Source organism: Schistocerca cancellata, chromosome 1, assembly GCF_023864275.1.
Source record: "Schistocerca cancellata isolate TAMUIC-IGC-003103 chromosome 1, iqSchCanc2.1, whole genome shotgun sequence".
Classification (NCBI taxonomy): domain Eukaryota; kingdom Metazoa; phylum Arthropoda; class Insecta; order Orthoptera; family Acrididae; genus Schistocerca; species Schistocerca cancellata.
In genome coordinates, this window is record NC_064626.1 from 304,977,766 (window position 1) to 305,003,421 (window position 25,656).

Genomic DNA, 25,656 nt, shown 5'->3' on the forward strand with positions numbered 1-25,656 from the left:
TGCGGAGGATACCTCCTCTCCAACAGGTATCATAAGCCTTTTCCAAATCGAAGAACACGGCTACCGTTTGGCGCCTTCGCAAAAAGTTGTTCATGATGAATGTCGACAAGGTCACAAGCTGGTCAACAGCGGAGCGGCGGTGACGAAAGCCGTATTGGACATTGGTAAGTAGCCGTCGAGATTCAAGAACCCAAACTAACCGAGCATGAACCATGCGCTCCATCACCTTACAGACACAGCTTGTAAGAGAAATGGGGCGGTAACTAGAAGGAAGGTGTCTATCCTTCCCGGGTTTGGGTATAGGAACAACGATGGCGTCACGCCAATGCATGGGGACCTGACCTTCGGTCCAGACGCGATTGTAGGTACGAAGAAGGAAGCTTTTGCCCGCCGGAGAAAGGTGTGCCAGCATCTGAACGTGAATGGCATCTGGCCCCGGAGCAGAGGATCGGGACAGTGCAAGCGCACGTTCGAGTTCCCGCATAGTAAAGGGGGCATTATAAGTTTCCAGATTCAGCGAGTGGAAGGAAGTTCGCCGAGCCTCTTCTGCCTCTTTCCTGGGAAGGAAGGCAGGGTGGTAATGGGCGGAGCTTGAAACCTCCGCGAAAAACCGGCCGAAGGCGTTGGAGACAGCCACAGGATCAATGAGGACCTCATTACCTGAGGTCAGGCCAGGTACCGAGGAGTGGGCCTTAATGCCCGACAGCCGGCGCAGGCCACCCCAGACGACAGAAGAGGGACTAAAACTGTTAAAGGAGCTGGTGAAAGAGGCCCAACAAGCTTTTTTGCTGTCTTTGATGACTCTACGGCATTGCACTCGGAGTCGTTTGTATCCAATACAATTCGCCAACGTAGGATGGCGGCGAAAGGTGCGTAAAGCAGGTCGTCGAACACGGATAGCGTCTCTACAAGCCTCGTTCCACCAGGGGACGGAAACGCGACGTGAAGAAGAGGTAGTACGAGGAATGGAACGTTCGGCAGCATTGATGATAACAGCCGTGAGGTATTCGACCTGACTGTCACAACTGAGAAAATCGTGGTCCAGAAAGGTCGCCAGGGAGGAGTAGTGCAGGAGACGAACGACACAGAGGAAGTGGTCGCTCGAATAGGTGTCAGAAAGGACATACCACTCGAACCGACGGGCAAGAGTGGTAGAACAGATCGAGAGGTCCAAGTGGGAGTAGGTATGAGTAGAGTCCGAGAGGAAAGTCGGGGTGCCAGTATTGAGGCAGACAAGATTGAGATGGTTGAAGACATCCGCCAAGAGTGAGCCTCTTTGACAGGATGCAGGAGAGCCCCAAAGGGGATGATGGGCATTGAAGTCGCCAAACAATAAAAACGGCGGGGGAAGCTGAACAATCAGGTGCATCATGTCAGCCCGACTAACAGCGGATGACAATGGAGTGTAGATGGTACAAACAGAAAAAGTGAAAGCAGAAAGAGTAATACGGACAGCTATTGCTTGGAGTGGGGTGGTCAATGGGATGGGATGGTAATAGACATCGTCCCGAATGAGCAACATGACCCCACCATGAGCTGGGATACCGTCCACAGGGGTGAGGTGATACCGCTCCGAGGTATAGTGGGTAAAGGCAATACGGTCAGTCGGGCGCAACTTGGTTTCCTGGAGACCAAGGATGAGCGGACAGTGCAGGCGGAGGAGCAGTTGTAATTCCTCCCGATTAGATCGAATACCTCTTATGTTCCAATGTAACAAGGCCACCGCTAGTCAAAGAAGAGGGGGAACGAGATTGGGGAAGAGCTGGTCACCTCGACGGCCGCGGAGGGTCAGGTTGCGAGGGAACAACAATACAACCGGCGGGAGGCGGATCCTGTTCCATCGAGTCGTCGCCAGCTGCAGCCGCTGTTCCTGGTGGTGTAGGAGGGGCAGTATCATTTACCGACGAGAGGCCAGCTGAGCGCCTGGCAGCAGAGCGTCCCGGCGAAACTGAGGACGGCCGGGAGCAGCGAGTCGCGGATGGAGCGTCAGACGAAACGCCGGGGCGGAGAGGGGGATAGAGACTTCTTCTTGGAGGCCTTCTTGGAAGTCCGAGGAGGCACAGGGATGGTGGGCTGGACCCGAAGAAGGTCCTCACGCGCGGTGTCCGTTTTGGAACGCCGGACCTCGGAAGCTGGGGTCCGGAACGTTTCCCCGATGGACGCCTGAGAAGAGGATCGCTTCTCAGGCGGCGAGAGGGGGGGGGGGGGGGTGGAGGAAGGGTGGCCCCGCGGGCAGAGTGGGCGGGGGCCATGGGGGAGGAGGATTTGGAAGGGAGGGATTTGGGAGGCGGAGGCAGAGACCCCGGATAGGGGGAGGAGGCGGAGAGGGGACAGGATAGGGGTGAGGATACCGCGGAAGGAGTGGACACAACTGAGGCAAACGAAGTGGTCAACGGCACGGCATGGAGGCGGTCATACTTCTTCCTGGCCTCAGAATAAGAGAGATGATCCAAAGTTTTGAGTTCTTGTATCTTCTTCTCCTTCTGATATGTGGGGCAGTCTGAGGATCTAGGTGAGTGGATGCCAGGACAATTAACGCACCGAGGTGGTGGGGTGCATGTATGTTCCTCACGAAGAGGACGTCCACAATTGCCACAAAGGGGCTCAGCCTCACACCATGACGATATGTGCCCAAAGCGCAAACACCGAAAACAGTGCATAGGAGGCGGGACGTTAGGTCGCACGTCGCACCGGTAGCACATCACTTTTACCTTCTCCGGGAGAACGTCCCCCTCGAAGGCGAGTATAAAGGCCCCGGTGTCGATGCGACGGTCTTTGGGGCCGCACTGGACTCGCCGGACGAAATGCACGCCTCGGCGCTCCAGGTTGGCCCTGAGCTCCTCATCAGATTGCAGCAGGAGGTCCCGATGAAAAATAACCCCCTGCGTCCCATTTAGTGCCAGATGCGGGACAATGGACACTGGGATGTCCCCTAGGCAGTCGCATGCCTGGAGCGCCGCCAACTGTGTGGCGGAGGTGGTCTTTATAAGAACGGACCCCGAACGCATCTTACTGAGAGCCTCGATTTCCCCGAAGATGTCCTCAATGTGCTGAACAAAGAACATGGGCTTGGAGATGGCGAACGTCCACCCCATCGGTTCGAGAACAGACCAAATAGCAGGGGAAGTACTTTGCCTCAAGCCGGCAGGCCTGTCCCTCCTCCCAGGGAGTGGCCAAGGGGGAAAGGGCAGGAGAACCAGAACCAGAGACAGTACCTTTCCTTTTGAAAGACTTGGCCGCAGAGTGACCTGATATGTGTTGACGTTTCATCTGCGAAACGTCCGCCCCGATACCACCCACTCCGACCAGGGGCTCTCCCCACAGGCGCCACCCAGCCTCAGCAAGGGCCACCTGGCAGGATGACTGTTGCTGGGAGTCCTGATGCCCCAAGGAGACGGGCATCTACTCCTTGGCCGACGTGGGGAGGGTGCAGCTCAGGAATCGGCAGTACGATCCCCGAGTTGTCAGGGGGCTACAACCTACACGGTACATGACGACCCCACCACAACGGGCTGGCTACCGTGCTGGATTTCTGGTGCCATGGAAAATCCATCATGATCGTAGGTGCAGATGGGGACGCACTATGGGCGTAACTTGTACAACCCATCAGGCGTTGAGGCCCAATTTGAGGAATAGTGGGTATGGTTACAACGCCGGTACAATGCTGAGTGCCAAGGTCTTAGTGCACTGAGGACCAGTGGTACAACACGTAAGGCGTCCTTCCCCAAATGGCTCGTACTTCTGTAGAATTTTGAAAAATGGAGGTCAAACCCCAAGGGGGACCATCACATGGAAGGCCGAAACGGTTGAAACTCCTTTTAGTCGCCTCTTACGACAGGCAGGAATACCTCGGGCCTATTCTTACCCCGGACCTGCAGGGGGGAAGGCAGAGAAGTGTTCTACGCATATTGCACCAGCATAGATTTCACCCGTTTCACCTCTCATTACATCAAGCACTCTCCGGTGTGGATTTCGAATGGCGCCATGAATTTTGCCGGTTTGCTCTGCAGTGCCTACAAAATGATCTAATGTTTTTTCAACGGGTGCTTTTTACTGATGAAGCGATTTTCATCAACCACGGTAATGTGAATTTTAATAATATGCATTACTGGTCAATACAGAACCCTCATTGGCTTCGACAGGTACAGTATCAGCAGGTGTGGAGTGTTAACATGTGGTGCGGCATTATCGGAAATGTCATTGTGGGACCATACATCATTCCAAGTGTACTAAATGGCAATAACTATGCACAGTTCCTGTGAAACGTGCTGCCCATTTTGCTGGAAGAGGTACCACTAACTATGAGTCAGTGCATGTGGTTCCAACATGACGGCTGTCCTGCTCACTCTTCTTGTGTGGCTACAGAACTGTTAAATGGAAAATTCCCGGATTGATGGATAGGACGACGTGCTGAAGTGAAGTGCCCAGCTCGAACTCCTGGTCTGGTTTTTCTGTGGAGAGCAATCAAACAAAGTGTATGCTCAAATACCAACTACGACAGACGATAAGAAGCAACATATCATCAACGCATGCACTGATCTCTCACGTGACACCCTCGCAGCTCTTCACAACTCATTCGAATGGCAACTACAACTGTGCATTGCAACAGAGGGGAAGCATTTTGTGCAGTAAAATTTTGTATCATGTACAGTAGGCATTTTGCATCTTTGTATGTATTTGCTTCGTACTGTGATCAATAGTAAATATTTTCAAATAAAAAACAAATACGTACGAAATAATTGTGACCAATAAGGGCCTCCTCATTTACATTTGTATATCTGCTACTTAAAATGTACTAATATCTTGTAGTATTTTAATGCTGTATGGTGTCTGCTATTTTGGTATCACAGTTGTCCAATAACTGAATAATACTCGTGTGACATCATCAGTTAATTTTTTTTGCAAAATATCGCAGTATGTATTACTATTGTCAGGTAAAAGGGCATGTTTGTGTAAGGAGGACTTCTGACATTTACCATGTACTCTACACAACAGAAAAGGTTGCATTGGACAACAATGCTTCGTAGGCCAAACACGATACGAGACCATATCTGTGGCTCAAAAACTATTTGCCTAAATATTATGAAATACACATATTTGAAACCGTCTTTTTAAGCCCATCATGTTACGCCAAAATTTAACGCAGAGTTCCATTTAAAAAAAAAACAAAAGATGGCCTCATATCTCTGTAATAAAAAATAGCACAAACATGAAATGTGATGTATTCAAGTAGCCCCTGTCCCTGCAATTCACTATCCAAATGGCATCTTTATATCTATTACGGTTGGGGAGATACACCGGGGTGTTATGACTTAGCTGCCTCGCCCTGCATAAAGTATGATGACTCTTTGATATCAGTGACATAGAAAAAAAAGAGTATTGTCACATATAAAATAATAAAAGAAAATTACAGATGTCCTCACTGTATGTGGCTGAACACCATACCGAGCACTTTTAACTGATTCAGGAAATGGTTCCTCATTTATGTTTTCTATTTTCTGCATTATTATTTCAAAGTCCTTGTGGAGGCTAGAGTTTCCAATAGACAGTGATAGGACAGTTTTCAAGACTAGAGACTCAAATTCTGTGGAACTTATTACAGGATCAAAATCCTTTAGATTATTAAGATACATTGGTCTGCAGAGCAGTTTTCCAGACTGGTACTGCTCCATGTAATTTCTTCCTGCATTTGATTTCTCAGATCGAAGACATACAGATGCTTCAGTCAGGCAATGTTTGAAACAATTGTTCTTGTAACATTAATTTAATTGCTTTGATCAAGTATTCTTCCAAAGACAAGCTCCTGGTTGACAAATGTGTGTGTGTGTGTGTGTGTGTGTGTGTGTGTGTGTGTGTGTGTGTGTGTGTGTGTGTGTGTGGAGGGGGGGGGGGGGAGGGTGTATCATTATTGGTGTACAATCAAATGGGCAAAGTCCTTCTGAAGTAACACACACACACACACACACACACACACACACACAGTCTCTGGTCCCCATAGATTCTACTTTGGAAGGAGGACTTTATGTGAAAGCTTAAACACTTCAGCAGCCTTTTTAATTATGCCTGTCTGCGTCTTCCATGTAGTGAGCAATAAACTACTCTTTCCATACTGTCATTATTTCATCCCGAACTTTCCACTGTTTAACCTGAAAAAGGTGTTTATAAAAAGCATAAAACTGAAAAATACACGAGATGTTCAACAATACTCAGAGTGGTAAACAATAAAAACTATGACTTGTCACAGTAACAAGACAAAAGTCACAATGAGGTTGGTTGATCATTTACATAAGTATCGGGTAAGACAGCAACAAGAACATTACCTCTGCAATATACTCATGAGAAACTTCATTAAGAGACTGCTACTAAATGGTGTGTACATTCTCTTTTACTTTTATGTTGGGGGCCACATGTTATGGCATGGACTCCATGAGACAGTGATCATACTGGATCTCTAATCATGGTTACATGGTGGTGATGGAATACTCAATCCTGGCTGACCGTGGTAGGCATTGCAGAGTGCTTCCCCACAGATGAGACAATGTCTCTACAAGCTGCTTGAAGGTATCCTTGTCTCACCACACAGCTACTATGAGCAGCCTGTTACATTTACTGGAAATCACCCTATTGGCTTTCCATACTTGTGTTGACATAGAGGAATATATGTAACTTAGCATTCCGTGAACCACGGATCTTGTCACTGGTGGGCTTGCTTGCGTGCCTCAGCAATACAGGAAATCATATGGTACGTGCAACCACAATGGATGTGTATCTATTGAGCGGCCAGACAAATATGTGGTTCCTGAAGAGGGACAGTGGACTTTTCAGTTGTTGTAGCGGCAAAAGTCTGGTTGACTGATCGATCTGGCCTTGTAACACCAGCCCATATGGCCTTGCTGTTCTGTTAATTTTGACAGCTGATACCAGGGGGAAAACTACAACTGTTATTTTCCCCGATGAAATGCAGCTCTACTGTATGGTTAAACAATGATGATCTCCACTTGGGTAAAATAGTCCCCCATTCAAATCTCCCGACAGGGACTCCTCTGGAGAATGTCGTCATCAGGGAAAACAAAACTAGGGTTCTACGAATCAGAGCGTGGAATGTTGTATTTCTTAATCAGACAGATAGATTAGAAAATTTGAAAAGGGAACTGGACTGATTGAAGTTCTTCTGGTAAGGTGAATAAAGGGCTTTAAGTACAAAGTCAAATAGGAGTAATGCAGCAGTGAGTTTAATAATGAATAAGAAAATAGAAATCCTGGTAAGCTACTATGAACAGTATAGTGAACACATTATTGTAGCCAAGGTAGACGTGAAGCCATAAAGAGATTGAAGAAATGTATGGGGAGATAAAAGAAATTAACTGTTTAGTTAACGGAGACAAAAATTTAATTGTGACAGGAGATTGGAACTCAACAGTAAGAAAAGGAACAGAAGGAAAAATAGGCTAATATGGAATGGGGGAAAGAAATGAAAGAGGAAGTCGCCTGGTAAAATTTTGAATGGACATAATTTAATCACCGCTAACACTTGGTTTAAAGGATAATGAAAAAAGTCTGTATATGTGGAAGAGACTTTGAGAATGTTTCAGATTGGTTGTGTAATGGTAAGAGAGAAATTTTGGAGCCAGATTTTAAATAGTAAGACATTTCCAGAAGCAGATGTGGACTCTGATCACGATTTATTGGTTACAAACTGTAGATTAAAACTGAAGAAATCAGAAAAAGGTAGAAAATTAAGGTGAAAGGACCTGGATGAGTTGAAAGAACCAGATGTTGGGAGTTTCAGAGGAAGCATTAGGCATTGATTGGCTTGAACAGGGGAAAGAATACAGCAGAAGACGAATGGGTAGCCTCAAGAGGTGAAATAATGAAGGCAGCGGAGGATCAAATAGGGAAAAGACAAGGCCTAGTAGAAATCCTTGGATGATACAAGAGATATTGAATTTAACTCATGAAAGGACAAAATATAAAAATGCATCAAATGAAGCAGGTGAAAGGGACTATAAATGTCATAAAAAATAAGACTGATAGGAAGTGCAAAATGGCTAGCAGGCAAATGTATGGATTTAGAAGCCCATATCAGTAGTGGAATGATAGATACTGCTTACAGGAAAATTAAAGAGCCCTTTGATGAAAAGCAGTGTTGCCACAAGTTTCCCCAAGTGAAATTCCCTGATTTCCAGACAAGTTTTAGTATTTTTCCCTGACAGAGTTTGAGATCTCAAGGGCAACAAAAAAAAATGTAAAGACTTCTGTATTTCTAAACATCTGAGCAAAAAAGGTTAAATCACTAACAGTAACATCTTTTGAAATGAATTGTTTTCAGATGGAGAAATCAAGTCAACTGGTATATGTGTTTCATTAAGGCCACTGATGTTATTTTATTTCAATAAAGCGAACCACATTTGATGACAAAAAATGTATTTTGTTGCAGTCGCAAGACAGATTTAAAATGTCTTCACTGCTTTCAGAAATAACTTTAGAAAAAAGTAGGCCTCTTGAAAGAAACATATAAGGTGGGGAAAAGTTGTGTAAACCAACACTATATGTGACTGCCAACAAAATGTTGCTTCTACAATGTATGTTATTGTTGGTTATTACCCAGTATGTTATGTCTATAATTCTACAGGTATTGTGTGATATTTCCTTCAAGAAATTCATGAGTACATACATAGTACAAACTGCCAGCGATGTCACAATTTTCTTCTTCTTATCATCCATACTTTCTAATATATGAACTACTTCTGAAGTGCCAAATGTACTACATACATAAAATTTCTATAAAACACTGCACTGTACAATGTATTTGCGGTGAGACAGTTGCAATTCTTGAAATCCATCACCCATGGCCTCTGGCCTGCTGAGGAGCACCACAGTCCTGGGTCCAAGGATAAACCATGGAAATCCACCACATTATGCCACACACAGACAGACCCGGACTGCAGGCAGATTGGTTACACCAGATCCGATAGGCAAGGCCCGCACATGAGTAGGAAACTATGGGCTTGAGATTGACAGGCCCTATCCGTTAGAGATACCCACAGAAATGGCCTAGGGTTTTGACCCATCATGGAAGTCCACTCATGTGGCCAGCTATTCATGTGTCACAGACACCATCTTGATGAAATGAGACCACAGTGATCACCCACACAACAGATAACTTGCGCAAATAGTCTGAGAATCAGTACTAATGAGGATAGGTAGCAACTCACTGTAAAGATGATCGCTGAGCCACAGACAGACACACAGAAAAGACAATCACTCTCTCACAACTAAATTTTTGGCCATAGCCTTTGTCAGAAAATGAGAGCACACAGACATTCACACAATCACTCAGACACAACTAGTGCACACATGACTGTTGTCTTCTGCCATTGCGTTAACAATCTCTCAGAATTAGATAAAAAAAAAATCACTCCTCACGCCTCTCAGCCTCTCACCGGCAGCTGCTACGCTAGCCGCAAGTAGTAGTGGCAGCACTGATTGCAAGCTGAGGGGAGGGGTAGGAAGGGGAGAAGCAGTTTGAATGATGAAGTAGGGAAGCGGCACACGTATTCTGCTGCGCCCAGCCAGTGATGAAGTGCGATATCTCAGTAAACGAATAATTTCATGCTACTGAGACAAAAAAAGTGATTTACCAGTTTTTTTCTTCCTTTCCCCCCCCCCCCCCCCCCCCCAATTTCCTTGATACATTTGAAATTTGCTGATATATCCTGATTTCCAGAACTTTTGGGAACCCTGGAAAAGAGAAGCCGCTGAATGAATATTACACGTGCAGATGGAAAACCAATCCTAGACAAAGAAGGGCCAACAGTACGGTGGAAGAAGTTTATAGAGGGTCTACACATGAAAGGTGAACTTTAAGGCAATATTATAGAAATGGAAGAGGACACAGATGAAGATGATATGGGAGATATGAAACTGTGAGAAGGATTTGATAGAGCAGTGAAAGACATAAGTCAAAACAAGGCTCTGTGCGTAGATGACATACTGCCAGAACAACTGATAGCCTTGGAAGAGCCAGCCATGACAAATTCTTCCACCTGGTGAGTGGTAGATGCATCAGATAGGTGAAATACACTCAGCCTTCAAGACGAATATAATAATTCCAAGCAAGTGCTGACAGGTATGAATATTACCAAACTACCAGTTTAATAAATCATAGTTGCAAAATACTAACATGAATTCTTTACAGAAAAATGGAAAAACTGGTAGAAGACAGCCTTGGGGGAAGACCAGTTTGGATTTCGGAGAAATGAAGGAACACACAAAGCAATACTGATCCTATGACTTATCTTAGAAGATAGATCAATGAAAGGAAAACCTACATTTGTATCACTTGTAGACTTAGAGAAAGTTTATGACAATGCTGAATGGGGTACTCTCCTTGAAATTCTGAAGTTCGCAAGGGTAAAATACTGGGAGCGAAAAGCTATTTACAACTTGTACAGAAAACAGATGGCAGTTATATCAGTTGAGGGTTATGAAAGAGAAACAGTGGTTGAGAAGGGAGTAAGACAGGGTTGTAGCCTACCCCTGATGTTATTCTACCTGTACACTGTGCAAAAAATTGAGGGAGAAATAATAACAACTTTGGGGTTTGCCGATGACATTGTAACTCGGTCAGAGACATCAAAAGAACTGTAAGTGCAACTGAATGGAGAGGACAGTGGTGTTGAAAGGAGGTTATAAGGACACCAACAAAAGCAAAACAAGGATAATGGATTGCAGTTGGATAAAATTAGATAATGCTGATGGAAATAGACCAAGAAATGAGACACTGCAAACAGCAGTTGAGTCTTGCTATTTGGGCAGCAAAATAACTAATGATGGCCAAAGTAGTGACGATATAAAATGTACACTGGCAACGGCAAGAAAAACATTTCTGAAGAACAGACATTTGTTAATATCAAATATTGGTTAGGAAGTCTTTTCTGAAATCATTTGTTACGACTGTAGCCACATATAGAAACAAACATGGATGATAAATCATTCAGATAAAAACAGAACTGTAGTGCTACAGAAGTATGCTGCAGATGAGATGGGTAGACAGAATAACTAATGAAGAGTTGCTGAATAAAATTGGAGAGAAATGAAATTTGTGGTAAAACTTGACTCAAAGAAGGGATTGAATGATGGGACATATTTTGCGACATTAAGGGACAACCAATTTAGTATTGGAAGCAATTGTGGTGGGGAAAAAATCATAGCAGAATACCAAGAGATGAATGCAGTACACAGATTTAAAAGGATGTGGGTTACAGTAGTCATTCAGAGACTGAGAGATTGCACAGGATAGAGTCTTCACACAGGATAGAGTAGCACGAAACACTGCATCAGACCAGTCTTCAGACTGAAGACGATAACATCAGCGTGTCAAATATCCTTCCAACACACATGAATGACTGATAAATGGTGTAAAATTTTTATACTGGATTCCAAAGTACTCACATTCTTAGCAAGAAAGACATTTCTAATCTTATTAAAAATTACAGAGAATTTTTATTTGGGTATCAACCTTTGAAAATTCTGAAAGATCTTTTGCATTCATATCCAAATGTTATGAATGTCTGCTCGTATGACAAGAATAACAAGCTTATATCCCACAGACTATCAACAGTTCATCTTGTTGATTAAATCACATACCACTGTTTATTTCTTACATCATTCAGTCAAACACAAATTATCGGTCACTTCATTATCACAATACAGACAGATCTCCAACTAGCTCTTAGCATATTCACACACTTCTTGTCATTAATTAGTGTTTCTCTGGTTCTACTAAACAATGTGGGCCATCAGTATAGTCTACGAAGTCTGTTGTCATTTGTTATGTAGATGGATGGGGTCTGCGATGTTTCACTTTGATATTTCAGTAGTATGTCGTTACCGTGTTTCGTTTACGATAGGATGTTCAGTCATTGCATTTGTTGGTTTCGGTCATATGATTGACTGCAACTATATAATCTATGTCCTGTAGCATTAACAGTCCTTTGAGGGGGCAATAAATTGGATCATACTGCATACGACTGATAACCAGTTTGCCAACCCACAGCTAAATTATCATTCAATCTCACCTAGACCTCCAGATTCATTACAGATCAGTATGTCACCACAACTATGATTTAGTATTCGCATTCATTAGTTTCACCAACTTACAAATAAATTGTGATCTTTCAACTCAAACTACATCTCTGTTGATCCACTGTGGACATGGGACAGTGGCTGATCAAATATTTAACTCAGAAATTCGCCAAAAAGTTGTGCAAATTAAAAAGTTATTTTATTTTATTTTCACTACCAGTTCCAGCAATTCAATATGCCGTCTTCAGGCCCCGTATGCACCTTTGGTCCCAGCATGGCAATATTGATAGTTTTTGAGAGATGCATATGGGCCTGAAAATGATATATTGAATTGCTGAAACTGGTAGTGAAAATAAAATAACTTCTTAATTTGCATGGCTGTTTGGAAAATTTCTTTGTCAAAACAAACTAGATCTCTTGCTGTGTCGCTACAACTAATATTTTATGTTCACATTAATTGGTATCAGCATCTCACAAGCAAACTGTCACATTCAAATCTATTCTTGACTTCACATTACACTACAGATCAGTCTGCCACCACAAACTACATTCCCAAAAATAATAAAGAGACAAAATAACTATGGCAGTATCCTGATTTCTTTGTGTTTGTACACATATGTCGTCACATGCCACTGCATCATTATACCACAGTAAAAGCTGATACTCAGTATTCATAGGTTCGACTGACCCGCAATTACCACCAGTGCACATGTGGTGGGAAGTTTTGTAAGCTGTAAGCCAATGCTCAGAGGTGAATACCCAAGCTCTATGCAGCTTCTCATGGAATTATGATAGTGTTGATGATGAGCTGGATGCTGTATTTGGATATTAAGTTCAGTAGCCCTCCTCCTGACACTTAAAAGCAGCATACCTTTTACCAGCAATAGTTTCTGTCTCTCCTCTCCTCTCATTTCACATAAACGTCCACAGAGAACACATTCTGCCAATGAAAAAGGCCGGGGGGGGGGGGGGAGGAGCTAACTTAGTACACGATACAAAAACCCATGACAATAGATACAGTATTGAACTAATGGATAATCATATTTCAAAAACACCGTTACTGTAAATGTACAAGTCAATAAATAAAACATTTACATGGGTAAGTGTACACCGGTGCCCTAAAAAATTATTCCTTCTCATTTTGACTAATACCACTATATATTTCCCCATACACTTCACTAAAAATTACAACTACATAAGCATGAAGTATGAAGAGGCTAATGATTTGTGTATATTTAGGACTTAGTGGACGAGTGATTACTGAAGTTAATCGTGAGTATTAGATTTAGACACTAGACGCTATATTAACTCCTGTTACAGTATGATAACATATGAAAGCCTAAAGATAAATTTTAAATACTAGTATATTTATAATTTTTAACAGATTAGTACCTACAGTCACAAGGCAAACTGACCTAAGCAACTGAATTTAATCACACAGTGTTCCTACAACAAATTAATAACTGTAGCTCTGTAGTGTACATATATGAAGTTCTCAACAAACAAACAAAACATATACCTGCTACATGCATGTTCAATTTATAATATTAATTTGCAATTACGAATAATCGAAAATTTTTAAATTGCAATTAATAAAAATATTGACAGTTACAACAGGCAATAACCATGTTTAGTACAAAAAAACTACTAATTAGTTAACTGGATCCACTCATTACACATGATTGAATTTCTATAAATTAAGCCTATGCTATGGACGAACGGAAAGAATATAAACCTCACAAATGTGGAAACTCATTACCATTGACGGTCGAAAGTTCGCGATACAAATATTTGAAGATACGTGTTATTTGTCGCAGATCCTTATAAAACACAATCTTGAGTTAATATCACAGTACATATCTTATGACTGAATTTATGTTTCACATTAAACATTGAAGAAAACCACGAAATGGTGAACAAGGCGAAATGCCCACCCACATAACAGTACTTGTCTAACGCTACATTGCAGCACTTCAGCAGACAAACATTGTTTCGCCCCAGCGCATATTACTATTCATTTGTTTAATTTTGTACTCAACAGTGCTTCCATCTGTTGGAAATGAAATTCTACTCGTTGCTATCATTCCGCCAAATAAGGGAAAGGAGGTGGTGTGGAAAGAGGGTGGTTACGAGAAGAGAGATAGTGAAATATAAGTTGCTCTGTGCAATTCATGTAAGGAACCTGACATGTCTTACTCCAACAGTAAGTGAAATTTTAGATGCCATGGAAGTTTATCGTATTTAATTATTTTGCCATTGTTAACTATTTGTTATACATAGCCGGCTGCTGATGTCAGATGTGCTTGTTGAGTGTTTACTATGAGAGATCGCATAGGATATTTCTTCCTCTAGATTATATATAGATGAACATTGAATTAGGAAGACAACAGAATTCATTACTTAAAAGCTGTTTCCAAACTCAAAAGCTGTTTTTACCGGGTAAGTTTGTTTAAATCATTTTTTTACCACGAAACTGCCCGTCCCACATGTACTACTGTCAAAATAATGCAAAGCAGTTTGAATCTAACCCATCAGTAGCAGATTGGGTAGTTATAGCTACATAAATGGAGCTGGTGCGTTAACAAGCTATGGAAGCTGTTTAACACTTGTTGTTGCGAAATTAGGTCGGCATTACTCAAATTAAAAGTTTTGAAAGTTGTAGAATTAAGTGTTGAAATGGAATTATGTACATAATATTTTGTTTCTTTATTAAAAGTTGTGCATTATGGTTATGCAGTGACAACGGCCCAAATGTGAACATTAAACAGTTATTGGTACACTGTGCAGTATGACTTTGTAGAAAAAAATTGTTTTTCGTTTTACAGAATATATTTTTGCATCCCTTCCGAGAACTCAGAGGGGCCAACCAATTGTTCTGGGAGGAGATCCAAAGGGAAAAAATTTTCTTTACACTAATGGAAATAGTGTTATAATAAGAAATATCGAGGTATGTAGAAATGTGAATAATACAAACGTTCTCTTAATAAGTTTTATTTTGGAGGTTCAGAATTACACCATAAATGGACAGAAGACCACATAGTGTGCACTATTGGTGTATCATATTTGTTCCATCATTTTTGTCTCATGATTAAAAACATTTCAACAGATACTGCTTTGTTGTCTTAATGACTTATTAGCTAATGTTTTGGTAGGAAAGTAACATAACAAAGTAGGTTGTAATCTTCCTGTCAGTTCAAGAATATTGAAATATTTAACTGTATATTTTTCATCATGATTAGCTACAGATCAAATTGAATTCATGATCGGTATAATATTTCCAGGGTACCAACCCTACAGTGAGAAATTTGTTATTTTTCATTGTTGCAGTTCAGTATTGGAAGCTTTAACATTAAACAATGGAAAATTTAGGATGTAAAAATATTATGAAAGGGATAGCTGCTCCTCACCATATAGTGGAGATGCTGAGTCGCTGATGAGTAGTTCATAGTGTGGCTTCAGCTGCCAGAGACTGTGTGTGTGTGTGTGTGTGTGTGTGTGTGTGTGTGTATGAGGCAGAAATGGGAGCTAAAGTTTGTTAAGGGCAAACCACATGCCATGCTTGCTTGCCGTATAGAACAGATAGTGGCATTGCATCAACATACCAGAGGCAGCCATGAGTGGATAGTATAGGAGTCATTCGATGGCGGTATGTTAACCAAATGAAGGGAAAGAAAAATTGCTCAGAAATATCTTGATTCAATTTTTGTGTTCATATGACATTTTAGACATCCATATAATTGATACATTAGCACATAGTTGCTGCTGTTTTATGTTTTCACCTGAAATATAAAATATTGGTTGTGGTGACAAACAGATTGATAGGCACTTTGAGATCTAGTTCAGTTGGAAGTTGATAGTTTTATTTGCCATGCGTAAAGTGAATGGCACAAATAAGCTGAAAATGAGTTGCTAGAAATGTGAGAGATTACTATGTGCCCTATGTGCTGTGTTAACTAATTTCACACAGTGTTGTACTTTAATGCGGCAAACCGAGTATTTGTCACCAACAATAAGATTATATTTAGTTCTGAATGAGATTGCTGCCATGTTAGTTGTTTCTGTTATTGAAAGCTACTAGTCTCACCAATATGCCATTGGTTACTGAAAATACACTGCTCCTTCAGCTTTTTAATCCTTAGATTGCTTACATGACATTACCAATGTATTTTTTTAAGGTGAGTATAGGGATTGCTTTCAGGTAAATCTCAGAACAGTGAATGAGTGGGCAGGAAAGGTGGACGAGTATGCTCATTGGTACCCTGTGGTAGCTTGTTGTATTAGCTTACCTAGGGGTGCTAGGCTGAGCTGAGATAGTCTATGTAGTTATCTAGCTCTTCCTGCGAAGAGAAGAAACTTGAAAGATTCAAGTGTAAAATATTAAGTGTGTGTGTGTATGTGTGTTAGTGTGTGTTAGTGTGTGTTTGTGTGTTTGTTTTGGAACTGGGGGGTTGTTCACTTGGGATTCTACATCTTCACTTTTTCAGGATGGACATGGGAAAATTTCATATATTTAATACCATGTTTTCATTTCTGTTTTAGAATCCTGCAATTTCGGACATTTATACTGAACACTCCTGCACTACAAATGTCGCCAAATATTCTCCCAGTGGATTTTACATAGCATCTGGAGGTATGAAAATCCTTAATATCTTAGAGATTTTGTTATTTTTATCTCCAATTTTATGTAATTTTCTGTTTGCTCTGGGAAACAATGCAGAGGCAACCTTTCACTGTAAACCACTATTCTCATTTAGCATAAAGGTTTTGTTTATTTTTGTTCCCCATGAACTAGTTGCTGTTTCAGTATCAATACATTACTAACAGCATTTAATACATGCCTGCAAGAGCACAAGCAGGAACAATTCAAAGCAGAAGCAATGAATAAGTATGATAGCAGAGAGTAAACAAGAGTCAGCAGTAACACTGCAGTGCATAATGACATCACTTCATCACATTTCAGTACTCCCCCCCCCCCTCTCCCACCCCCTCCAATTTCTTACAGTATTTTCCATTGAAATGGACATGGAGTCCAGATAATATAAAGACAGCTGGAGGAGCAGGCAGTTCTCCCAAGTTTGCTGTAGATTCATTAGGCACTTTGTCCGGCATATGTTGTGGGTTGTCAGTAATGATGGATGGAGGGGTGGGTGATTCTGCCAAGTTTGTCATAGATTCATTAGAAGTTTTGTTCATTGTCTGCTGTGGCTTGTCTGGTTTGCAGGTAACACCATAGGAGGTGCAGAAAGCAGGTTTAAGGGGATCAATGGAAATTGTAGTTGAGGCATGGTAACATTGACCTTAAGTATATTCTCATTTCAATGAAGGACTGTGAACAGTACGTCATGGTGGCTTGTGCACAGCATCATGTCTAACAAGAACCTAGTTTCATTTACAAAGATCAGCAAAAATGAAAAGGCGGCAGGTATGCTACTCTCAATGTGACTGGACATAGTTGGCGAATGTGCGAACATAATTTTTGAACAGAGTCTGATGCCTCAGTCAGGTCATTAGGCACCTTGCCAAATAATTAACGAGGCAATCAAATTGGTTGACTATAAAACAGTTCTGTTGCTGTGGTGTGAAGATCTTCCTTGATGGAAGTACATATACCTAGTAGGACAATTTGTAGAGTTTCTGTCCAATGTTGTGGTTCAAGGCATCGTAGAAATTCTTTTAATTGGCAGTTTAAATGTCCAACTATGCCATTTGCTGCTGATCAATAAACTGCAGTTCAGATACATTTCATGCCCAATAATAATAAAACGGAGAGCAATTTGAAAAAAACATGAGTCAAACTGCCTGCAGTGGTTGGTGGTGATAGGAAGAGGCTCTCTGAAAAAGTGATCCATCTGTGAAAGGATGTGGTTGCAGTGGTTTCAGTGGTGGCATGAACCATAGGAAAAATTTCTGGCCAGTGGATAAAGCATTCGGTGGCAGACAGTAGATGTCTCCTTCAGAGGGCAGAAATGATCCAACAATGTCTGTGCGCAGATGTTTGAATTGTTGGTTGGACGGAATGAAAGTGTCAAACAGGCGCACTGATGTGACGAGGGATCTAATTACGCCGAGAGACTGTACACTGGTGCACAAAAGTTTTGCAGTCCCTGTCCAAGTTTGACCATACACTAACTTGTTAACAAGCCTCATTATACTCTGGACTTCAGGATGGGAAAAATTATGCAGTGACAAGATTGCTTGCTGTTGAAAGTTCATTGTCACAGACATGTGTGAATTTGATGTAGAATCATCATGATACGACATCACATTTGAATGAGGTATCTGGATGTGGTGAAGACGTAATAAGATGGGTTTACAACTAAGTCTTGCAGCTTGCTGTTGTGTTGTGCAAGGCAGGTGCTCTGTAGCCCACATTGCCTGTAACTGCGTCTGCACAGGAGAGGATATATGCTGGTGTAATCAGTTCCCCATTGATATGGGCGATATGTGTCATATATTGTGCTTATGTAGCCCAAGTGCCATTGTTGCTATAATGATATTTTCTTTGGTCTCTGACGAAAGCATAAACAAACAGCTTGTAACCAGTGACCGGTGTAAACTGTTGGCTTTCAGACATTTGGCAAAATTTCTGTGTGGAGGTGTAAAGTGCATATAACTCAGTTGTATGTTGACCAGCTCTGCTGCAGTTGAGGTATCTTCTGACTGAAGAATGCCAAGGGCTGACAGTGTTATATATTTGTTGTTTAAGTACAGCACCTATTGCAGCTGCAATCCATCAACTATTGAAGTGAGAGACACTTGTAAGTGCAACCTAAGTGATATGTCTACACATTAAAGGCAGTTATTGCTTCATGAGTCTACTGTAATTTGCAGCTTGGTTTCAGAGTACCACTCAAAAAGTCATTCAGGGGAGCTTGCCAGCAGTGCATGGTTATTCACAAAACGGGGATAAAAGTTAGCAAGCTCAAGAAATCTAAGCAACTCACAGGCTGTGGGTTAAGATGTTAGTGACTTCCACTCTTTCTCTCCTGTGGCACCTGAATTGAGTGTTAACGGACTGTCTCAGTAACTGAACTTTGGATGCTCCAAACATGCACTTTGATGTATTGAGGAATAATTCATGTGAACACAGGTGAGTGAATACTTGCTATTATGTGTTCCAGATGTTCTGTTTTGGTGCTAGACATCACCAAAACATTGCAGTATAGATATAGCAGGAGTTGAGGTTGCGTGTGACTTCACCCATGAAACACAGCAAAGTTTTGCAGCGTTGCATTATCCAAAAGGCATCCTAGTAGACTCAATAGGCTGTGTGGAGTGCAGTCAGCAGTCTTGGATATGTCTTCTGGAGCAATGGGTATTTGGTGGAAAGCATGTTCCAAATCTTTTTTTGAGAAGGAAATTTATTGTGCTTACTGAATGAGAAATCTTCAACATATGGAACAGGATACCAATCTTGAATTGTTCAGGTATTCAGTTGCCAGTTATCATTGCTTGGGTGCCATCCTTTGGTTGTCTTTGGAACTAGCTGTTGTTTCAAAGATAACAGATCCCTTGGGTGAGCATAAGAGAAAATTCTTGTGTTGCTACCTTCAGTTTTTTTTTTTTTTTTGTGAGATCATGTATGAACTGATGGTCCTTGAGGAATTGTGAGAATATAATATATTTTTGAGTGCTGTACGGATCTTAATGTGGGTATATGTCAAATGATCTACGGGAACTGTTTAAGGAGATCTAAATATAGAGAATCATGCTTATATTAATGTTGTCTGCACAGCTTAAATGTCTACAGGTAGCAAATTAATGCTTGTATCAAAAAGGTGGCAGTGGTAAAGGACCAGTAGCAGGCTGTAAAATGAAATCTGCACCAAGGGTGGGTATATATCTGCCACAATGAATTGCCACTCAAATTCACAACAAAAGGTTAAGTTCAGTGAATGTGTCACATGACAATATGTATTGATTGTGGAACCACTGGAAGTATATAGACAAGTCGTCATAGCTACAGTGAAGTAGTCGAAAAGGATGGTGCATAAATACATGAACATCTATGGCCCCCAGAAACTACAATATTGTATAATGGTCAGTGACACAGTCAATGACTGCAGTCTGGAAAGCCATATCAGCTATTATTTACTTCCCTAGCCCTAATGGGAAACACTGAAGCTCAAATAGTCATAGGTACGGAAAGCTGGCTAAAGCCGAAATTTTTTCAAACAACATAACAATGTTCAGAAAGAATAGATTAAATACCGTTGGTCGTGGAGTATTTATGCTGTCAGAAGTAGTTTACCTTCTAGTGAAATTGAAGTAGATGGTTCCTGTGAAATAGTAAGGGTAGAAGTTATACTTGACAATAAAACTAAACTATTAAGCTGCTGAACATTCAATGAAAACTTGAGTTCCATTTCAAATAGGTATCCAACTCATACAATTACAGTTGGTGGTGAATTCAATCTACCCTCAATGTGCTGAAAAAATTGTGTGTTTAAAGCCAGTGGCAGGCATAAAATGTCATCCGAAATTGTGCTGAATGCTTTCTCAGAAAATTATTTTGAACAATTAGTTCATGAGCCCACATGAAGTGAAGTGAAGTGTAAATGGTTGTGAAAGCATACTTGATCTCTTAGCAACAAATAATAATGGACAAATAGGGAATATCATGACGGATACAGGGATTAGCGACCACAAGGCAGTTGCTGCTAGGCTGAATACCGTAACACACTCAGTCATCAAAAAGAAATGCAAAGTTCATCTAATTAAAAAAGCTGATAAAAATTCTCTTAATGCCTTTTTAAGAGACAGTGTCCACTCCTTCCAATCTGATCATGTAAGCGTAGAAAAGATGTGGAATGATTTCAAAGAGGTATTTTCGATGGGAATTGAGAGATTTATACCAGATAAATTAGTAAGTGATGGTACTTCTTCCCCATGGTACACAAAATGGGTCAGATTGCTGTTGCAGAAGCAAACGAAAAAAGCATGCCAAATTTAAAAGGACACAAAATCCCTAAGATTGGCAAAGTTTTGCAGAAGTTAGAAATATAGTGTGTACTTCAGTGTGAGATGCTTTTAATAATGTCTCCAATGAAAGTCTCGGAATCTGTCAGAAAACCCAACGAGATTCTGATCATACATAAAGCAGACCAATGGTAAGACGCAATCAATATCTCCACTGCGCGACAACAATGGTGAAGTCACTGATGACAGTGCCACTAAAGCAGAGTCATTAAACACAGTTTTCCGAAACTCCTTCACCAAAGAAGACGAAATAAGCATTCCCAAATTCCAATCGAGAACAACTGCCAAGATGAGAAAGATAGACATATATATCCTTGGTGTAGCAAAGCAGCTTAAATCACTTATTAGAGGCAGGGCCTCCAGTCCAGATTGTACACCAGTCAGGTTCCTTTCAGAGTATGCTGATACAATAGCTCCATATTTAGCAATTATATACAACCTCTCACTCATAGAAAGATCCATACCCAAAGACTGGAGAATTGCTCAAGTCACACTAATACCCAAAAAGGGAAATAGGAGTAATCTGCTGAATTACAGGCCCGTATAACTAACTTTGATTTGCAGTAGGGTTTTGGAACATATACTGTACTCGAACATTATGAATTACCTTGAAGAAAATGATTTATTGATACATAGTCAACAACGATTCAGAAAATATCATTCTTGTGAAACACAACTAGTCCTTCATACTCATAAAATAATGATTGCTATTGACGAGGCATGTCAAATTGATTCCATATTATATTTCCAGAAGGCTTTCAACACCATTCCTCACAAGCACCTTGTAACCAAACTATGTGCCTATGTAATATCACCTCAATTGTGTGACTCAATTCGTGATTTCCTGTCAGAAAGGTCACAGTTCGTGGTAATAGATCGAAATAAAAGTAGAAGTAATATACAGTGTTCCCCAAAGAAGTGTTATAGGCCCTCTAGTATTCCTGGTCTACATTAATGACGTAAGAGACAATCTGAGTAGCCATCTTAGATTGTTTGCAGATGATACTGTCATTTACCATCTAGCTAAGTCATCAGATGACCAAAACGAATTGCAAAATGATTTAGATAAGGTATCTGTATGATGCGAAAAGTGGCAGTTGACCCTGGATAGAGAAAAGTGTAAAGTTATTCACATGAGTACTAAAAGAATACAACTAAATTTTTATTTTTTATAAGTCACACAAATCTGAAGGCTGTAAATTCAAGTAAATACTTAGGGATTACAATTACATATAACCTAAATTGGAATGATCACTTAGATAATGTTGTGGGTAGAGCAAACCAAAGACTGCGATTCATTGGCAGAACACTCAGAAGGTGCAACAGGTCTACTAAAGATGCTGCTTACACCACACTTGTCCGCCCTATCCTGGAGCATTGCTATGCGGTGTAGGATCCGCATCAGGTGGGGCTGACGGATGACAAAGAAAAATTTCAAAGAAGGGCAGCTCATTTTGTACTATCGTGAAATAGGGAAGATAGTGCCACAGACATGATATGTGAATTGGAGTGGCAATAATTAAAACAAAGGCATTTTTCGTTTCGACACAGGACCTTCTCATGAAATTTAAATCCCCAATTTTTTCTTCCGGTTGCGAAAACATTATGTTGGCACCCACCTGCGTAGGGAGAAATGATCAGCAAGATAAAATAAGAGAAATCAGGGCTCGCATAGAAAAATTTATGTGCTCGTTTTTCCCGTGTGCTGTTAGAGAGAAGAACGGTAGAGAGACAGCTTGGAGATGGTTCATTGAACCCTCTGCCAGGCACTTTATTGTGAATAGATGTACGTATGTCCCAGCTGACACAAGGAATGGCATTTTCAAGCTTCAGAGCCAAATTGTCTGTGGTACCACCACGTCTTTTTAGTTGATGGGGAATAGCAGCATTTCCTCAGTGAGCGTTGGTACTGCAGCGGTCAATGGAATGTTGTGTTTGAAGAGCAGCAATCTTATGGTTGTCTCGGTGCTCTGTGCTTGTAATGAGGCCAAGGAATTGTGTGATTGTGGGTATATGGCTGCAACACCTACAGGTGAATGCATCTCGATAATACGGTCTGCTTTTTGTCTTTGTGTCGGGGTTGTTGCCACATACAGTAAATATTTTCCCTGTGAGAGATGGTAGGTGCAACAGCTAATTGTTTTGTAGAATATCTTCATAAACAGCATTTCTCGCCAGGGTCCATAGGCAACACAGAAATTGCGAAGGGCTGTGATCACCTGACTAAGTGTGGAGTATCTTTTCTAATTTTTTGACTCCAGGTTGACACAAGTGACTGCCTGGAGCCTTTTTAATGGCAGTGTATTTATTAGCACCTGGAGGTGAGGCCAAAATATCCTGGACTTACGTTGTCATGTCATTAACAGCATTGACATTGTAACTATACTTGCTTCATTGGAAGTTATGTGGGCTAACAAAAACGGGCCTTCGGATTATGCAAATCATAGAATAGGATTTTCTTGCTGGAATGGTGGTGGTTTGACTTACGTCGTGTGGCTGAATTCACAGTCACATCGGCAGTCGGCATTAGATAGTTAACATTCAGTACATGCAGGATGTGTGTCACAGTTGATGCAGTTTTTTCGTATGTAGTTTGTTATGCAGCACAGCTGCTGCTCACCAAAAATGTTGTGGTTTTAGTATAACTATTTTATTTGCAACATTTACATGTGCACACAAGAGTGCAAACAGTTCTAGAAAAAACAAGTGAACATTAAAAGCAATGATTAAAAATAAGGTCAGAGAGTAAAAAGGAGTTGGCAGTAACATTGCAGTGAATAATGACATTCCTATTTAATTCCACTGAGACGACAAAAGTCATGGGATACTTCCTGATATCATGTCTGACTTCTCAAGTCCTTGGAAGTCTCTTGTCAAGTCCTTGTAAGGTCCTTGCTGAATTATTCAGCCATGCTGCCTCTAGAGCTATCTATAATTACGAGATTACCAGAGCAGGATTTTGTGCACAAACTGATCTCTTGGTTATGTCCCATAAATGTTCGATGGGATTCAGGTTTGGTAATGTGGATGGCCAGATCGTTTGCTTGAAATGTCCAGAATGTTTTTCAAACCAATTGTGGACCGATGACATGGTGCATACATCCATAAAAGTCCATCAATGGCGGAAAATGGCCTGCAAGTAGCCGAACATAACCATTTCCAATCAGTGATCAGTTCACTTGGACCAAAGGACCCAGTCCATTCCATGTAAACACAGTCCACATCATTATGGAGCTACCATCAGCTTATACAGTGCCTTGTTGACAAGATGGGTCTGCACTACACTCGAGCCCTACCATCATCTCTTACCAACTGAAACCATTACTCATCTGGCCAGACCACAATATTCATTCATCTATGGTCCAACTGATGTGGTCAGAGCCCAGGAGAGGTGTTTCAGGTGACATCATGCTGTTAGAAAGGCACTCATGTCTGTCGTCTGCTGCCGTAGCCCGTTAGCGCAGTATTTGGCTGCACTGTTATAATGGATATGTTCGTTGTACATCTTACATTGATGTCTGTGGTTATTTCATGCAGTGTTGCTTGTCTGTTAGCACCGACAACTCTTTGCAGACGTTACTGCTCCGAGTGCCTTGAGGTAATGCTTGAAATTTGGTATTCTCGGCACTTTCTTGATACTGTGGCTCTAGGGATACTGAATTCTCTAACAATTTCCAAAATTCCTGTCGTGCGGCCATAATCACATTGGAAACTTTTCACATGAATCACCTGAGTACAAATGACAGCTCTGTCGTTGCAGCACTCTTGTATACATGGTACTACTGCAATCTGTGTATGTGCATATCACTATCTCATGTCTTTTGTCACCTCAGTGTATAGCCATGTTGGCATAGAACTTGTGCAGATGATACTTCCTTGATTATCACAGTGTATTTCGGAATCTCTAACATCTGACCCTTGGTATCCCTTCACAATCATTTCTCGAATGTTGTGTAACCTCATAATTATATAGCTCAGAGTGTTTCAGCAAGTCTGCAGATTCACAGGTTACTTATTCATTACATGAATACTACTTCCATATTATTAAACTGCAAGTCTGTGCTATTGAAGCAACTTTTCAGTGTGCAGTTGTAATCACAGTATCATCACACCACACTTAGCATTGCTGTGATTTGAACCCAAGAACGATGATGTTTTGATTAGTAGTCAAAGACACTGTACTAGACGACAGGTCCGGCACAGTAATTTTATATTCAGCATAGCAGTGAGCAATAGCCAGTGAGCAGAAATGGTCAACGCAGTGGGAGTGTTGGTCCCTATAATGTGCTCTGCGAATGGAAGATCCCAGAGAACCGAGGCTTGTAAGGTGGGAACCAAGCATAAACTTGCTTGCTAATCGTTTTGGACAGAATTACTGTCTGACATATCAGAAAGTGAAATAAATTATGACTGAACTTTTTGTAACATACAGACAGAGAAGATTGCCAAACTTTAGATAACTGCCATAGCAAACTGCTGAAGCTTATAGTGGTTCAGCTTGTGCATATTCTGAGACACAGAATTCTGATAGTGGCTATGTTTGTTGTTACTTTAACATTCAGCTTGGACTAAGAATTCATTTTATGTAAC

The 25,656-nt window shown here is 41.3% G+C and overlaps 2 protein-coding genes across 4 annotated transcripts in view; one reads left to right on the top strand and one right to left on the bottom strand.

The window, feature by feature from the left end:
• LOC126172546 (cyclin-J) overlaps nucleotides 1-14,066 on the bottom strand; it is a 69,241-nt gene extending 55,175 nt beyond the window's left edge. The window contains exon 1 of one of the 2 annotated variants that reach the window (XM_049920891.1): nucleotides 13,823-14,066. In XM_049920891.1, the coding sequence (XP_049776848.1) occupies nucleotides 13,823-13,849 (27 nt within the window). In that variant the 5' untranslated portion in view covers nucleotides 13,850-14,066. The remainder of the gene's footprint in view (nucleotides 1-13,822) is intronic. The other variant, XM_049920893.1, reaches the window with a different exon arrangement.
• An 81-nt stretch (nucleotides 14,067-14,147) lies between these two features.
• The window catches only part of LOC126172520 (actin-interacting protein 1), a 178,119-nt gene continuing 166,610 nt past the window's right edge, over nucleotides 14,148-25,656 (top strand). The window contains exons 1-3 of one of the 2 annotated variants that reach the window (XM_049920890.1): nucleotides 14,148-14,290; nucleotides 14,913-15,034; nucleotides 16,627-16,717. In XM_049920890.1, the coding sequence (XP_049776847.1) occupies nucleotides 14,275-14,290; nucleotides 14,913-15,034; nucleotides 16,627-16,717 (229 nt within the window). In that variant the 5' untranslated portion in view covers nucleotides 14,148-14,274. Of the gene's footprint in view, nucleotides 14,291-14,414; nucleotides 14,527-14,912; nucleotides 15,035-16,626; nucleotides 16,718-25,656 lie in introns of those variants that run through there. The other variant, XM_049920889.1, reaches the window with a different exon arrangement.